Source organism: Clupea harengus, chromosome 7 (assembly GCF_900700415.2).
Source record: "Clupea harengus chromosome 7, Ch_v2.0.2, whole genome shotgun sequence".
NCBI classification, from domain to species: Eukaryota; Metazoa; Chordata; class Actinopteri; order Clupeiformes; family Clupeidae; genus Clupea; species Clupea harengus.
The window spans coordinates 30116727-30134464 of NC_045158.1; the positions used below are offsets into that span (position 1 = coordinate 30116727).

At 46.3% G+C, this 17738-nt stretch overlaps 1 protein-coding gene across 1 annotated transcript in view; it reads right to left on the reverse strand.

The window, feature by feature from the left end:
- Positions 1-17526, reverse strand: part of hip1rb (huntingtin interacting protein 1 related b) — a 57080-nt gene extending 39554 nt beyond the window's left edge. Inside the window, exon 1 of the mRNA XM_042708353.1 lies at positions 16986-17526. Coding sequence (XP_042564287.1) covers positions 16986-17078 — 93 coding nt within the window. The 5' untranslated portion in view covers positions 17079-17526. The remainder of the gene's footprint in view (positions 1-16985) is intronic.
- Between the last annotated feature and the right edge of the window lie 212 nt (positions 17527-17738).

The following is a 17738-nucleotide window of genomic DNA, read 5'->3' on the forward strand; positions in this document are numbered from 1 at the left end:
ACACACACACCCAACCACATGCACACACACACTAGGGCTGTCAACGAATATTCTAAATTCGAATATATATTCGAATAGTTGTTAAAAATAGAATTTCGAATGTGAAAATTAATATTCGAATGTAAAAAAAAAACAACAAAAAAACAGCGGCAGCACTGTCTGCTTTGCGGGTGGGCGCGCGCCTGAGATCAGGGACAGGTCACAGGAGTCTCACTGTCTGGCACAGAGTCACTGCTGACAGTTGACTTGCGAGATGCAGAAAGTGTAGAATCCAGCTTGACCGCAGCAGAGAAAGTGATTGTAACCCCCAAACATCTAAAGAGTGATGTCTGGAAATATTTCGGATTTTGGTCAGTTGATGGTAAACTTGTTGAGCCTACAGCTAAAGCAGTGTATAAGCTATGTAAGCTAAAGTTAGCTTACCATTCAACAACTAGCAACTTGAGGCTACATCTCCACATTTTGGAGATATAGCCTCAAGTTGCTAGTTGTTGAATGGTAACCTAACTCTAGCTTACACACTACTTTAGCTGTAGGCTCAACAAGTTGCCTCACTGCTGACAGTTGACTTGGTGGTAGATGGCAGAAAGTGCAGAACCCTGCTTGACCGCAGCAGAGAAAGTGATTGTAACCCCCCTATGTCTGGAAATATTTCGGATTTTGGGCAGTTGATTGTAAACTTGTTGAGCCTACAGATAAAGTAGTGTGTAAGCTATGTAAGCTAGCGTTAGCTTACCATTCAACAACTAGCAACGTGAGGCTACATCTCCAAAATGTGCATCCAAGTGAATACGGCATAATATGTGGAACTTCAGCGAAACAGCCACGTTTGGATACATATTTTGCGCCGTCCGTCACAAGTTCGTTGCCTGCGGCACGACAGGAGGCCTGCACGCAAAAATTGATTTCGTTCATATGCAAGGACATGAGGCTGACCAGTGTGGTGGATGGGATAGGGTTCAGTGAGTTCTGTGAAGCACTGGAACCGAGGTACCGTATCCCTTGTTGTCGTTCATTTAAACCGCTATGCGCAGAGAGCGAGGCGGTGCGGGAGAGGCAGAGAGAGGGAGAAAGAAAGAGTGCGAGTGTGTGCAAGCTCTGCGGTCTTGGCCATTAGTTAATTTACATATTTTTGTGTAGGTAATATGTTGTTAAATATGTTTAAACTTAAATAAATGACCTATACAAGTAGTTATGTCTCGTTGTATTAATTGTCCTGTTATTGACGTGCCTAATGCGCAACCAGAAATTCGAATATGTTCGAATATATGTGTTTTTTTAAAGCGAATATTCGAACGTCATTTTTTAGCCATTTTGACAGCCCTAACACACACACACACACACACAACCACACACACACACACAGACGGTAGCACCCAAGGGGGAGAGAAGGACCTGAGGTACGGGACAGACGGTAGCACCCAACCACACACGCTAGCACCCAAGGGGGAGATGACCTGAGAGTGAGAGGCATTCCGATGCCCTTCAGGCCCTTTGACATAAAACACAATCAACACGAAACACACAGCTGAGCCGAGCCGACCTAAGCTGACCACAGACCAGACAAAAAAGCACAACCACACAGGCACACACACACACACACACACACACACACACACACACACACACACACTAAAACACAACCACACACACACACACACGCTAAAACACAACTACACACACACACACGCTAAAACACAACTACACACACACACGCTAAAACACAACCACACACACACACACGCACACGCACACGCACACGCACGCACACACACGCGCGCGCGCTAAAACACAACCACACACACACCCAGCTTCTCCCTCACACTCTCAGATGTTCATATGCACTCAACTGACTCACAGACACACACCCACTCTGAAAATAGCATCTTATTAAAACTGCCCCAGTAAAGCTTGAAGCTCAGGCTAAACGATCAAACCCCATTAAAACTAAAATCACAATACAGATAACAGTACAGATTACAGCGCCACACAAATGTTTGGGCACCCCAAAACGCCCTGCTATCTTCTTATGGCTTTATACTGCAATGTGGGCATCAATTATTTGTCATTGTCAGAGTGCTAGACAGCTGGTGGGCAGAGTTTTTATAAAGCTTTGAAATGTGCATCGTCTGGCCTTTTCTAACTAAAGCCCTAACAGGCCGATTAAAGTCTGAGACCTTAATTAAAAGGTAAAAAGGTATCTGAGGCTGTGTTTACACCTGGTTTTAAAATGCATCGTGGACGAACAGACAGCCAAGACACATCGCTGTTCACACGTGTGTGTGTGTATCATGCGTCTCCAAGACACATCGCTGTTCACACGTGTGTGTATCATCATGCGTCTCCAAGACACATCGCTGTTCACACGTGTGTGTGTGTATCATGCGTCTCCAAGACACATCGCTGTTCACACGTGTGTGTGTATCATCATGCGTCTCCAAGACACATCGCTGCTCACACGTGTGTGTATCATCATGCGTCTCCAAGACACATCGCTGCTCACACGTGTGTGTGTATCATCATGCGTCTCCAAGACACATCGCTGTTCACACGTGTGTGTGTGTATCATGCGTCTCCAAGGGGTCCCGTTGGCCTGGGGAGGTGGGGGGGGGGGGGGTAAAAGGACCTGTGGACACCGGTGGCTCTGTCTCAGCATACAGACATCAAACCCCCTAGGACGAGTCTTGTGTTCCTTTATACCCCGTATGTATGGACTGAGTAAATACCAGTCATTTAGAAAGATAACTTTGTCTGTCGTCTACCTCCCAATCTTTTAGGTTGCGGTCACACGAGCCGGCCGTAACCCGTTTCATAAATAAGCAGCCGGCACTGCGATGGACGCAAACTAAATAACAAACTATCGCTTCCCGAAGCATCTTCAGTGGTCTTTATATCGGTCTTATTTGAAGGCAGAGAAGGAAGAGGAGAGCCCTTATTGCACAAGAGTTTTCTTGTTTACACATTCATAATACATATCCTATCTGTGCCACATCGGAGGAAAACAATCGACTGGGTGGTTTGAGTGATCGGACGGATCGCAATGAGTCTTGGTGGTCGTTTATTTAGCGCTGTCCACTCGTGATCTGATCGCCCAAGACGCATTTTAAACCCAAGTGTAAACACATTTTAAACCCAAGTGTAAACACATTTTAAACCCAAGTGTAAACACATTTTAAACCCAAGTGTAAACACATTTTAAACCCAAGTGTAAACAGGCTCAAAGAGCTCAAATCTCCACATGTTTGCATGTTTTGTTCACTCTGAAATTGTACAAAACAAAACTAATATACATACATATATATGATCTTGCTTAAAATGCTCCCATTCCTCGATAAACAAGCATCCACACACATACTTATATATGTTTATATGTGTGTATGTTTATGTATGTGGGCAGGACTGTAAGACTGTATAACCGCTAATGGTTCTTTCATGCAGGCCTCCATTCACACATCCCTCCCCCTTCCTCACATCCGTGCCCCTACATGCATACACACTCTCACTCTCTCTCACACACACACACTCTTTCACCAGTGCTGGTATGCAGCGTGAGCAAACACAAGTATTCACATTAGAATCTAGAAATTTGGCCTTCACATTCACTCCACCACCCCCCCAGCATGCACACACACACAGACAGACAGCCAACAACACACACACACACACACACACACACACACACACACACACACACACACACACACACACACACACACACACACACACACACACACACACACACACACACACACACACACACACACACTGACACACACACACACACACTGACCAACACAAAGGGGCGGTAACAAACACCTGTTGTCTACAGAGGACATTTTCCTTAAATTCCCCCCAAAAGTGGGTCGCCAATACCCAGACATCTCGGCACATGCACAGGCATATGCACACACACACACACACACACTTCCTGGTTCACAGAGTTCCAACTACAACTCAAGTCAAGACTAAAACATTACAAGAGAGAATTCATCCAACATGACATGATGGTGGAGATCCAGCTTCCACTCGAGAAAGAGCAGGAAGGAGAAATAGAGAAGGGGAGAGGAAGGGTATAAGAAAGAGAGTGATGATGATGATGATCACAGAGGTACAGACTGAAAGGTTGAAGAGAGGAGTTGACAGAAACTAGTTCCAGAGACATAGCGGAAGAGAAGGGCCAAAGATAGAGAGAGAGGAAGAGAGAGAGACAGAGAGAGAGAGAGAGAGAGAGAGAGAGAGAGAGACAGAGAGAGGGAGAGACAGAGAGAGGGAGAGAGAGAGACAGAGAGAGAGAGAGAGACAGAGAGAGAAAGAGAGAGAGACAGAGGAGAGAGAGAGAGAGAGACAGAGAGAGGGAGAGAGAGAGACAGAGAGAGAGAGAGAGACCCAGAGCAAGGCTCGGTGAGCCTGGAGGCTCATTAGTGGCTGTGGTGGGGGTAGAGGTAGAGGGGGTTGGCACTGAGGTGGGGGGTAGAGGTAGGGGAGGTTGGCACTGGGGGGGGGGGGGGGACGGATCTGGACCAGCAGCCCAGGACAATGTGATGATTGTGGGGAGAGAAAGGCAGCAGAGCTGGGCAGCGGGACGGGGGGACGGGCCTGGAGCTACGCCAGACATTGGCACTGAGAGGATGACAGATGGCCAGAGAACCCCACTGCTACAGGCACACCAACCATCCGTCCCAGAGAAAGAGAGAGGGGAGGGAGGGAGGGAGGGAGGGAGGGAGGGAGGGATAGAGAGAGATAGAGAAAGGAGAAATAGAAATGATTAGTGGCAATGAGGAGAAAGTAAGACGGGAGGCAGAGGATGACGAGGAGAGGAGAGGAAGACTGAGAGGTGTGAGGATGACGAGGAGAGGAGAGGAAGACTGAGGATGACGAGGAGAGGAGAGGAAGACTGAGGATGACGAGGAGGGGAGAGGAAGACTGAGGATGACGAGGAGGGGAGAGGAAGACTGAGGATGACGAGGAGGGGAGAGGAAGACTGAGAGTGAAAGTCAAAGATGGCATGAGACAGAGAGGGAACATGGGGAGAGAGAGCGAGAGAGCAAGCGGGGGGGGGGAGGGCGAGGGGAAAGAGAGCAGAAGAAGAAAAGAAAGGATATGAGCTGGGGGGGGGCGTTGACTGGACCCTGGACCGATTAGACATCACTGCTGGTTGCCATTAGTTTGACCTCCGCCACACACAATCACACACTCTCAGATGCACACACACACACACACACACACAATCACACACTCTCCGATGCACACACACACACACACACACACACACACAATCACACACTCTCAGACGCACACAGACGCACACAGAAATATCAACACACCCACTTCTCTCTCTCGCCTACACACACACCTGCATACCGAGATAACACAGAGTGGCACAACAGCACAGGTGATAAGGGACATGAGGAGGTCACATTGGTCTTTACCCGCGCATGCTAACGGTGCTAACTGCACATGGTCGTCGGAGACAGCTGTGCCTTCTGAGAGGCAGACAAACATCAAGAAGGTTTTAGCTGGATGACAAGGGAGCCACACACCACACACCACACACACACACACACACACACACACACACACACACACACACACACACCACACACACCACACACACACACACACACACACATCTTTAGTCTTACTTTCAGCTTCTCCAAGACCAGACAGACGTGACGATAGCAAGAAAGACAGATGAGTAGAGAGAGGTGGACAGAATGGGAAAGTGACAGTGTGTGTGTGTGTGTGTGTGTGAGCGAGTGTATAAGAGAAAAAAAGAGCATGCAAGACCATAATCAAGATAGTAAATCTAGGATAAAGATCGAGGAAGGGACTATTGTGCCGTGTGTGTGTGTGTGTGTGTGTGTGTGTGTGTGTGTGTGTGTGTGTGTGTGTGCGCGCACACGTGTATGAGCGAGTGTATAAGAGAAAGGGTCTATTGTTGCTATGTATTTATCCTACATGAGTTTTGGTCCTGCTCCACCCCCTAACACAGTTCCATCCCAGCATGCCTCAGCCCTGGTGGTTCCCACCTTACCTGCTGTTCCCGGCCCCACTGCAGCAGGTCCACATGCTTCGACATCTCGCTGTAGCGCTGGAAGCTAACCGCTAACGGGCTAACTGCTGTGAGCTATAAGGTAACAGCTAGCTACAGGCTAACGTGCTAAGCGCTATAAGGTAACAGCTAGCTTACAGGCTAACGTGCTGAGCGCTCTCCGCACTCATCCACCACCGACTCCTAGCCTTTATGGGAGCTAACGCCGCCTGCGCAGCAGCCGGTCTTTATTGTCCCCTCTTATCAGCTTAGCTCAACACACAAACCCCCCCACACACACACACTAACACACACACACAAACCCCCAGCTCCAACTGTGCCCGTCAAGGTCAGATACAGCAGAGAGGTGTGACTGCGGCTCTCCATTAGCAGCGCGAAGGGACAGACAGACAGACAGACAGACAGACAGACAGACAGCACCAAAAAAAGACTTACATCTGTCTACGAGGAGGCTAATATGGATATGCTAGCAGGGCTTATCTGCTAATGATGCAGTCATGCCCATGACAGAAGCTCAGGCACACACCGCTAGGCTACACAGTAAACACACACCTGCCTCATGGTCAAACCCAACGACAATACTTTCCTCCGCACCCGTAACAATGCCACTGCTAGGGAACACACACACACACACACACACACACACACACACACACACACACACACACACACACACACACACACACACACACACACACACACACAACAATGCCACTGCTAGGGAACACACACACACACACACACACACACACACACACACACACACATAACAATGCCACTGCTAGGGAACACACACACACACGTTACAATGCCACTGCTAGGGAACATACACACCCGTAACAATGCCACTGCTAGGGAACACACACACACACACACACACACACACACACCCCCGTAACAATGCCACTGCTAAGGAACACACACACACTCGTAACAATGCCACTGCTAAGGAACACACACACACACACACACACGTAACAATGCCACTGCTAAGAAACACACACAGCCATAACAATGCCACTGCTAAGGAACACACCCGTAACAATGCCACCGCTAAGGAACACACACACACCCGTTACAATGCCACTGCTAGGGAACACACACACACACACACACACACACACACACACGTAGCAATGCCACTGCTAAGGAACACACACACACACACACACACACACACGTAACAATGCCACTGCTAAGGAACACACACACGTAACAATGCCACTGCTAAGGAACACACACACACACCCGTTACAATGCCACTGCTAGGGAACACACACACACACACACACACACACACACACACACACACACACACACACACACACACACACACACACACACACACACACACACACCACACACACCACACACACGTAACAATGCCACTGCTAAGGAACACGTTTTACAGAGATAGCAAAGGTGAACCGAACAATGGCATTAGGTGGCAACCGACAGGACCTGGCGAAGTGGCTTGATTCACACACACACACACACTTCTGCTTGATAATGAGCTTCATTTCACCCCAGGGGCAATCCCCTCATATTATAGAATAGTATAAAACGTTACGCACAGAATTATTAAGTTTACACTGGTTTAGTGAACAGATGAACTCCTGCAGATGTAAGCATTAAGGTGCGTTGGGTCATTCTGTAAACTAAACTGAAAGGGCCACCAGGATTATCCGGGGGGGAAACACCCTGGGCTTGGTTCACGCCGCGAAGTTTGAGCGGCCCACCGCCTGGCTGTTCTCCGTCATTAATCGTGACGGAGGGAATCAGAGGCTCCATTCAGGTTCAACACATTTAGACTACCATAGAGTTCACTGACACAAGCTACATCTGAGGCGCTGTCATGGCAAAAAGTGACCGCGCGCCAAAAAGAGCCCGGGTGTAATATTGGCTTTCGAACGACTCTTGAGTGACAGTTGCTATACCAGCGCTTTTTTGCGCCCGGTCACTTTTTGCCATGACAGCTCCATTCAGGTTCAACACATTTAGACTGGAGTTCACGGACACAAGCTACATCTGCTCAGTGTGATCCGCTAGCACTTTAGCTCAGTGGTTAGCGTGGCAGTTAGTGGTTAGCGTGGCAGTTAGTGGTTGCTCAGTGGTTAGCGTGGCAGTTAGCGGTTGCTCAGATAAGAGCGGGTTGACTGCAACACTGCTGTGCACCTGAGTGAATGAAACCCAAAGACTTCTCCACACAGCAGCCACTGTATGGATGTGCTCACACACACTTGGATCACAATTGAGTCTTCACATACAATAGCATGTGTGGGTTACGATTCAGGCACTAGTGAAAGATAACATAAGAAGAAGTAAAGATTATGAAACGTCTACCATTACTGCGGACTTAAAGCCATTCATTTAAACTAAATGTACCCACTGTCCTGCTCATCTCAGATCCACCGAAATCTTCCCATCAATTTGTTAATACGGACTTCCATCTGGCCTGGTTCATTTGCTGTGAGGAGTATGAGGTCATCTATCTGCCCTGAGGAGTATGAGGTCATCTATCTGCCCTGAGGAGTATGGGGGTCATCTTCTACTGGGTCACCTTTCCCTCTAGTTCACACACACACACACACACACCTCTTCCATCCATCTCCATAGTGAAGGGACATGGTATTCATTACCCACTGACAGTAGAGTGGGACACCGCTTCAGGGGATAACCTTGACACTGTTCCACACACACACACACACACACACACACACACCTCTTTCAGGCCTCTCTTTTGAGTGAAGGGAAATGATGCAAACGACTCGACAGACAAGGAGAGGTAGTCATCAGCCACACTGACCCCCTCTGCATGACACACACACACACACACACACACACACACACACACACACACACACACACACACACACACACACACACACACACACACACACACACACACACACACACACACACACACACACACACACACACACACACACACACACACACACACTGACCCCCTCTGCATGACTAATCATTTCCCATTCTGAGAATGTCCTGGAAAACGAAATGCCTCACTTTTCCTCACACAAAACGACCGTAACCAGACCTGAGATCAGATCGTCTGCCTTGTTTTGGTCCAATCAGGAACAGCTACGTCTCTTATAATAATATATTACCCAAGAACAAGTCCGACCTGCATCATGATCCTGCTACAGGGAAACACCGTGCTCCTTACATAGCTTGCAAATGTAGCTGTGGTGTGCTGACAAAGAGATTGAGGGAAAGGGAAACATCTGCCTTCAAGTGTAAAGTGACAAATGGCTCAGAGACTTTCAGACTAACGAGAGAGAGGCCTGTAAATGGTACTCATCTAAAGCCTTTTAGCATAGGAGAGGCTAAAAAAGCCAGATCTTCCAAACTTGGTAGAGTCACTGTGCCTTAGTATGGGCTGCAGAGTAGTGAGGGCATGGGACAGAGACTATGCTGCCCGAACCTGTCTGCACTTTCTCTCAAGGACACAGGGACACTACTGACTAATGGGCACAACATATGTCTAACACAAACAGGTTCGGTGCTAGGTCTATGTAACACAAACAGGGTCAGTGCTAGGTCTATGCAACACAAACAGGTTCAGTGCTAGGCCGATGTAACACAAACACACTAGGCTTGGTGCTAGGCTTATGTAACACAAACAGGTTCGGTGCTAGGTCTATGTAACACAGACAGGTTCAATGCTAGGCCTAGGAACATTATATTTTTTTTTTTGCACTATCCACACCAGCAGCACAAGATCACTTTCCTCCTGGACACCGACACTGTCAAAATCATTGCACTCTGTACATTAGGGTCAGACCCCTTTCCTGTATCTGGAAACACTCTGTGTGGAAATGTTCTCCCTATGTGTATGTATATGTGATTTATGTATGTATGTCGGTGAGGGTAGGTGTATAAGTGTATATGTATAAGTGTATAAGTGTATATGTGTATAAACTACTGGATGACCTAAATTTCCCTCGGGATTAATAAAGTATCCATCTATCTATCTAAGCTATGGGTCATTCCACGCCAAACGGGACAATGGCTCCCACTCGACCGTCTCAGATTTGGCTGAAAAAAATCAAGGTTGTTCATATACTTCTTAATAGGTATAGTCCAAAATATTAGCTCTCTACTCCCAATAGTTATGTCACAAAAAGATGTTTTAGGGGGGAGGGGGTGCCTGTACTTGAGACACTTTTTTAGCAGCGTTTTCTGAAGAGCCATTTTCAAATTGCTATTACTAGAAAAGCATTTAAGCTAGCTCCTTCAAACTTTCTAGGCTTAAAATATGATACCATTACTTGAAGACTATAGACTCCCAAGGGTGTGGCTTTGGTATATCATAGTATTCGGGGGGCTTGAATTTGCGCGAAAATTTTACTTTACGCTTTGTTGCAGCATCTTTGAATACCTGTGGACAGCTCAATGTTAAAGCTGGAGACTTGATATTATACACAGACCTTCCTATGTATGCTTCGTATGTTGTATTAAAAAACTGTCCTTATGTGATGAATGGGCTGGAAGATATTAAAGCTTGAAAATGGATGAAAACCCATTTTGTGCCATTTTTGGCATGCTATAGCAAAAAAATGACAGCATTTACCAACATGAAACAATTTTTTTTGGAAAGATTAGATATTTGTTCTTAACATATCAAAAATATGTGATGGTGTTCTGCCTCGTTTTCTCAAAATATTTTTTTGAAAATATGGGATTTTTGTACACGCCCAGCATTCAATGGCCTATGGAAGCACATTCAAATGGTAGCAAAAGGTAAGTTTATGATGTGTATAATATCAAGTCTCTAGCTTTAACATTGAGCTTTCCACAGTCCTTCAAAGATGCTACGACAGAGCATAGTGTAAAATGTTCCCGCAAATTCAAGCACCCCGAATACTATGATATACCCAAGCCACACCCTTGGAAGTCCATATTTCTCAAGTAATGGTATCGTATTTTAAGCCTAGAAAGTTTGAAGGAGCTAGCTTAAATACTTTTCTAGTAATAGCAATTTGAAAATGGCTCTTCACAAAACGCTGCTCAAAAAGCGTCTTAAGTATTGGCACCCCCTCCCCCCTAAAACATCCTATTGTGACAAAACTATTGGGAGTAGAGAGCTAATATTTGGGACTATTCATATTAAGAAGTGTATGAACAACCTTGATTTTTTTCAGCCAAATCTGAGATGGTCGAGTGGGGAATTTTCCTTTAATTGTCCCGTTTGGCGTGGAATGACCCCTATCTATCTATCTATCTATCTATCTATGTAACACAAACAGGTTCAATGCTAGGTCGATGTAAACTCTGCTGTGAAACACTGTGTTGAATCAGTCCTGTTGTTCTTAGAGCAGCATGAGCGTGAGCGGTTCGTTCATCACAGCACTAATGTCTGGTGTCGGGCGGCGCTCCCATGCGTCTCTCCTAGCGCTCCGATGTGGTCCGGCGCTCCGATGTGGTCCGGTGCTCAGTGCTCAGCAAGCCTACTGTTCTCCCAGAGGTCCTCCTCCCACTCGCTCACTCCCTCCCTCCCTCCCTCCCTCCGAGATCATTATCATTATACACCTCCTCTGCTTCCCAGAACACACACACCCTTATAAATAAACACGCATGCACGCGCACACACACACACACACACACACCCCCTTATAAATAAGTGCACAAACACACACACACTTCCTGAGCCTTCCTGGTTTCCATGGAGACTACAGAGGCTTGCTTAGGGGCACCATGTTGCCTGCCAGTGTCTGGTGGTGTAGCTAACCCAAACATACTCACACACACACACACAGACACACACACAGTCACACACACACACACACGCACAGGAGAGAGATAGAGGAAGCGCAAACAGAAGGTACTATGTGGGATATTTAACCTTGCTGGTGAGGGGAAAGGTAGCAAATAACAGAGACAGACAGCGAGAGACAGACAGAGAGAGACAGACAGACAGAGAGAGACAGACAGCGAGAGACAGACAGAGAGAGACTGAAAATGTGTCAGAGAAAGCCATTGTTTTAATAAAGGGACACTGAATAAATGATTTCTAGAAAACGGTGGCAATATCAACATCACAAACACACACTTACACCAAACACTTTCAGAGGCTTACGCCACACACACTTACACCAAACACTTCCAGAGGCTTACGCCACACACACTTTTGCAACCCTCTATGACCACAAATGACACTGTGCTGTCACAAAACAAACAGTGTGTGTGCAAGGGAGACTCAATGGAATGCATGTGCTATTAATGCCCAAGACAAGATAATGGTGTGTGTGTCTGTGTGTGCTTACACACATAGACACACACACACACACACACACACACACAGAGGAACAGACACAAATATATTCTGCATAAACATCAGAGGGAGTATATACAGACAACACACACACACACACACACACACACACACACACACACACACACACACACACACACACATATATGTGTGACCTATGCTAAATAAATGCTCTATTCTTAATGGAAGTCAAAACAAAAACAAACAATCAGCCTTGACTGCAGTCAGTTTTTATTGCACAAACAACTCACAGCAACACGGCTAGAAATCTCGACACCTATAACCGCCTGTCTGCAACAGCTGTCCTGGCCGGTTGCAAAAAGCCTTAGCTCAACGTGTAAGGGTTCTTATGTAACGCTCCTTAGCTCAACGTGTAAGGGTTCTTATGTAACGCTCCTTAGCTCAACGTGTAAGGGTTCTTATGTAACGCTCCTTAGCTCAACGTGTAAGGGTTCTTATGTAACGCTCATTAGCTCAACGTGTAAGGGTTCTTATGTAACGCTCCTTAGCTCAACGTGTAAGGGTTCTTATGTAACGCGCCTTAGCTCAACGTGTAAGGGTTCTTATGTAACGCGCCTTAGCTCAACGTGTAAGGGTTCTTATGTAACGCTCATTAGCTCAACGTGTAAGGGTTCTTATGTAACGCTCCTTAGCTCAACGTGTAAGGGTTCTTATGTAACGCTCATTAGCTCAACGTGTAAGGGTTCTTATGTAACGCTCCTTAGCTCAACGTGTAAGGGTACTTATGTAACGCTCATTAGCTCAACGTGTAAGGGTTCTTATGTAACGCTCCTTAGCTCAATGTGTAAGGGTTCTTATGTAACGCTCATTAGCTCAACGTGTAAGGGTTCTTATGTAACGCTCATTAGCTCAACGTGTAAGGGTTCTTATGTAACGCTCCTTAGCTCAACGTGTAAGGGTTCTTATGTAACGCTCATTAGCTCAACGTGTAAGGGTTCTTATGTAACACTCCTTAGCTCAACGTGTAAGGGTTCTTATGTAACGCGCCTTAGCTCAACGTGTAAGGGTTCTTATGTAACGCTCATTTGGCCAGGATGTGTCCCTGCCTTCCCAATCACGCCAGCTCACCTGGCCAGCTCACCTGCCATCACTCACTCCTGTAATCTCTGCGCCCGGCCCACTCAGCCATGGCATTATACTGGCTCAGGGCCATACAGCTGCCGACCACAGCAAGCCAGATTATTCTGGAGGACCAACATTTCTGCCAATTACAATTTTCTGGGATTCCATTACCAACAATCACAACAAACTTTCAGAAGATCCTGGTGGGACTGACATCGCTTCCGTTCAGCTTTCCCTCACCCCTGACCAGTCGCCCTGGCAACCCTGACCAGTCTCCAGTCGCCCTGGCCCTGCCACCCCTGACCAGTCGCCCTGGCAACCCTGACCAGTCTCCAGTCTCCCAGGCCCTGCCACCCCTGACCAGTCACCCAGGCCCTGCCACCCCTGACCAGTCGCCCTGGCAACCCTGACCAGTCGCCCTGCCACCCCTGACCAGTCACCCAGGCCCTGCCACCCCTGACCAGTCGCCCTGGCAACCCTGACCAGTCGCCCTGCCACCCCTGACCAGTCTCCCAGGCCTTGCCACTGAAAAACATCCTCACAGCATGATGCTGCCACCACCACGCTTCACCTTTAGGATGGTGTCAGGCAGGTGAGGATGCTGCCACCACCATGCTTCACCGTTACGGTGCAAACCCATGACACCGTTACGAGCGACGCGATATTCTAATCCCATGCATTTCAACGGGAGCCAATCCATTGTGACGTAGCCCACCGTTTTGGGCGACGCGACCGATAAAAGTTGGAAAATGCTATTTCCACACGCTACAACACGCCCACTCAAAGCGATGGAGGCTCCAGTATCCCCGATTCCAAATCAATCAACTGAATTCACCACAGATGGGCTCCAACCAAGGTGTCCAATCATCTCAAAGACGACCAAGAGAGACGCAAGGCACCCGAGCAAAGCGTCTGAATACTGATTCAGTTTTTCCTGTTTGATAAATTAGCCAACAATCCTAAAATCCTGTTTTCACTTTGTGATTATGGGGGTGTTGAGTTTATATTGATAAGTGGGAAAGCAATTTTTGCATAAGGCTGCAACATAACAAAATATATATTTAAATATAAAGTGAAGGTGCCTGACTTCTTTCTGAATGTACTGTATAAAAATCACATTAGAGGACATTTAAGATCTATTATTTGTATACAGTAATCTACCCCAATTACACTATTGTTTTTCATGTGAAACATCCAAGACACCTTTCACTCCCCTACACACACATACACCCCCACTTCTCTACACACACACACAGATACACCCCCACTCCCCTACACACACACACACACACAGATACACCCCCACTCCCCTCCACACATATACACTCCCTTACCCACATATACAGATGGACACCCGCCAACTCCCCTACACACATATACAGATGGTAGGATACTTTTTCCTCTTCAAACTTAACCATGTAGTTATTGGCATAGTGTCCCTCAGGAACACATGACAAAAGGACCACCAGACAAAAGGAGGAAACAGAAGATCAAAACCCGCAGGACTGGCTGGACTTGATGCCCTGGCCATTGTCTCCGATCCCTGACGCCTCTGAACATTTGAATCTGAGTCTGGCTGTTCCCTAAATGCTGATAATACTGGAAAAACAATAGAGGTGACAACAATGGAGTGGTTGGGTGGTACATAGCACTGTAGAATGAGTGTGTGTGTGTGTGTGTGGTGTGGTGTGGTGTGGTGTGGTGTGTGTGTGTGTGTGTGTGTGTGTGTGTGTGTGGTGTGTGTGTGTGTGTGTGTGTGTGTGGTGTGGTGTGGTTTGTGTGTGTGTGGTGTGGTCTTTTCAAGACTACTTGTTTGTTTGTTTTTTTTAAGTTATGGGGTTTCTGGTCAGATACTATAGTCCATGCTCAACCGCATGTTTGATCAGAATCAGAATCAGGTTTTATTGGCCAAGTAAGTTTGCACAAACAAGGAATTTCACTTGGTAAAGTGACTCTCAGTGTGCTTACACAAAAATATACAACACAATACAATGCAATACAAACAAACGAACAGTGCAACAGTGCAATGGACTAAGGCGTTTAAGAAAGTATGTACAAGGCGGAATGGCTATATACAGTAGCTGTGAAATGTTGCACAACAGTAGTGCAAAGAAGAAGTGCAGAGTGCGAGAAGTGCAGGGATAAATATATAAATATAAATATATATGCTACAGTGGGTTAGTTGTTCAGTAGTGAGACGGCGAGGGGGAAGAAACTGTTTCTGTGTCTGATGAAACATAAAGCCGCCCCGATGGGCCATTGTTTCCATCTTTAGCCCACTGGAGTGAATCAGGCACGCTATCTGCTAGTTTCAGTCGGGCTGGTTAGACTGGCTAGCTGCAGCAGTTTAAGGCTGAAGGCACATCTTGCCATTGTTTTTAAAAGTAGGCCTTTCTCAATCGTGGTGAATGGCGACGCATCAAAAATACACATTTTGGTCGCATCCTCCAGATCTATGTTAATTGTCAAAGGCCTACTTTTAAAAACGACGTGTTGTTATCGATACTTACTTTTCTTTCTTTTTTTTATCTTTAAACTTAATAGCCAAACCATTTGAAGATCTTTTAAAGACATTATGGATAACTGTACGGCACAAACCTATCCTAAACGTTTATAAAAGATTGTATAGCATTACTAAAAACGCTCTACCTCAAAAGGGATAACTCTTGTTATGTCATGTAATGTTTCGAGAATCCAACGCACGAGAAACCCAGTACGTCAAAAAAAAGAAAGGCGTCTCGAGGATGCACTGACTGCAGGCGGAAGTAGGTAGGAAGGTGGGAGAATGTACGCTACGGACCCATGATACAGATCGCCCATTGGACGTCGCTGAGCAATTGCCAGCTCACCTCCTTGGGGATAAAAATAAACGCGTCTGACCGGTTTTCATTTTCGTAAGCTTCCTGCGTTGTCTCGATCAACAGAAAATGGTTTGACTTTGGTTATGCGAGATACAACAGCATGATTGTCAGGGACTAGTGGAAATGTCAGTATTTTCCTGATCCTCCAACACGTTAAACTCGCCATCTGACCAGTCGAGGCAAAGCAATAGCCTACTCTGAGGCAAGAGCCTAATCTAAATGAAAAGTATCAGGACCTAAATGGCCAGCTATCACATCAGCCTACCGTCCTATAACCCTATATCCTCAGAGCATTTACGAAAGACATCAGAACAAAAAGTCTTAAACTATACAATGTAGCCTACTGGGATACATCCACGCCCCGGTGTCATCAACATCTACCTTGACACCTGAGCTGCATGACATGCTACACGATGATAGCTAACTTCTTTACCTGGAAGATGTGGTTGTTTAAACCGCATAGGCCTAAACGAACGCCGCATTCCTCGTGGAACTACTATGTATAATATTATTTATAGCCAGGGGCAAAGCTAGTTTATGTAATTATGCAGTAAGTCAACTAACATATAGCCTATTTGCCAAGTCTAGAACAGGGTACGCTAATCAATAGTAGCTTGTAAGGACACCAATGAAATAATTATGAGATGCAGTCACAACTGGAGCGAAATGAAGTGAACGCTGATGAACACCATACCTGCTGTCTTTCAAAGTGCTCTCTTTCCGCTCCCAAATGAGTTTCCGTCCTTTTGCTTTTCACCCGCGAGGGCACCTGTCGTATGGAATTCATCCTTCTAAGCTAGTTTGGCTTCTGTGGCCTACGAAGTTCTCAGAAAATCTGTTTCTTGTAACGTTGTCGAATTATTCTTAAATGTAAAAATCACCCCTCAGAAACAAAAGAACAAAATAAAAACGAGCAGCGCTTGAAATGTTTTTTTTAAAAAACAGGGTAATCGCTTGTGACGGACGCCTTAATCCAAATGCAGAAACTCAGTGTCCTTTAATCCACATTTAGGAAGACCACCATTTCATTGCCACATCAGAATGTAGAATACCACAAGTCAGCGAGTGCAATACAGCCAACTCCTGGCGTGTCCATGGTCTGATGTTGCGAACGTCCCCGCTTTCACTCGAGCCACTGGAGAGAACACACTCGCGCTTGGCAACGGGAGGAGAGATCAAACGTCACCGCTGTATTTGGCTACGTCATGTGTGATGTGCAATGTCACGGCCCTGCTGGCTGTTGTAGTTCAGGAATGTAGGGAAGAGTATTGCTGTTATATTTATAATCTTTATTATAGACTTTCTGACTTTCATCGCTTATCCAACCATAAACAACGACATTTCAAACTTCGCCATTGTAAAGTGAGCCAGAGAGTTCCTCATTAGAAGTTAAAGAAAAGTGCGTCATTTCACAACTCTGATCAAACAGCCCGTCCGCACATATCCA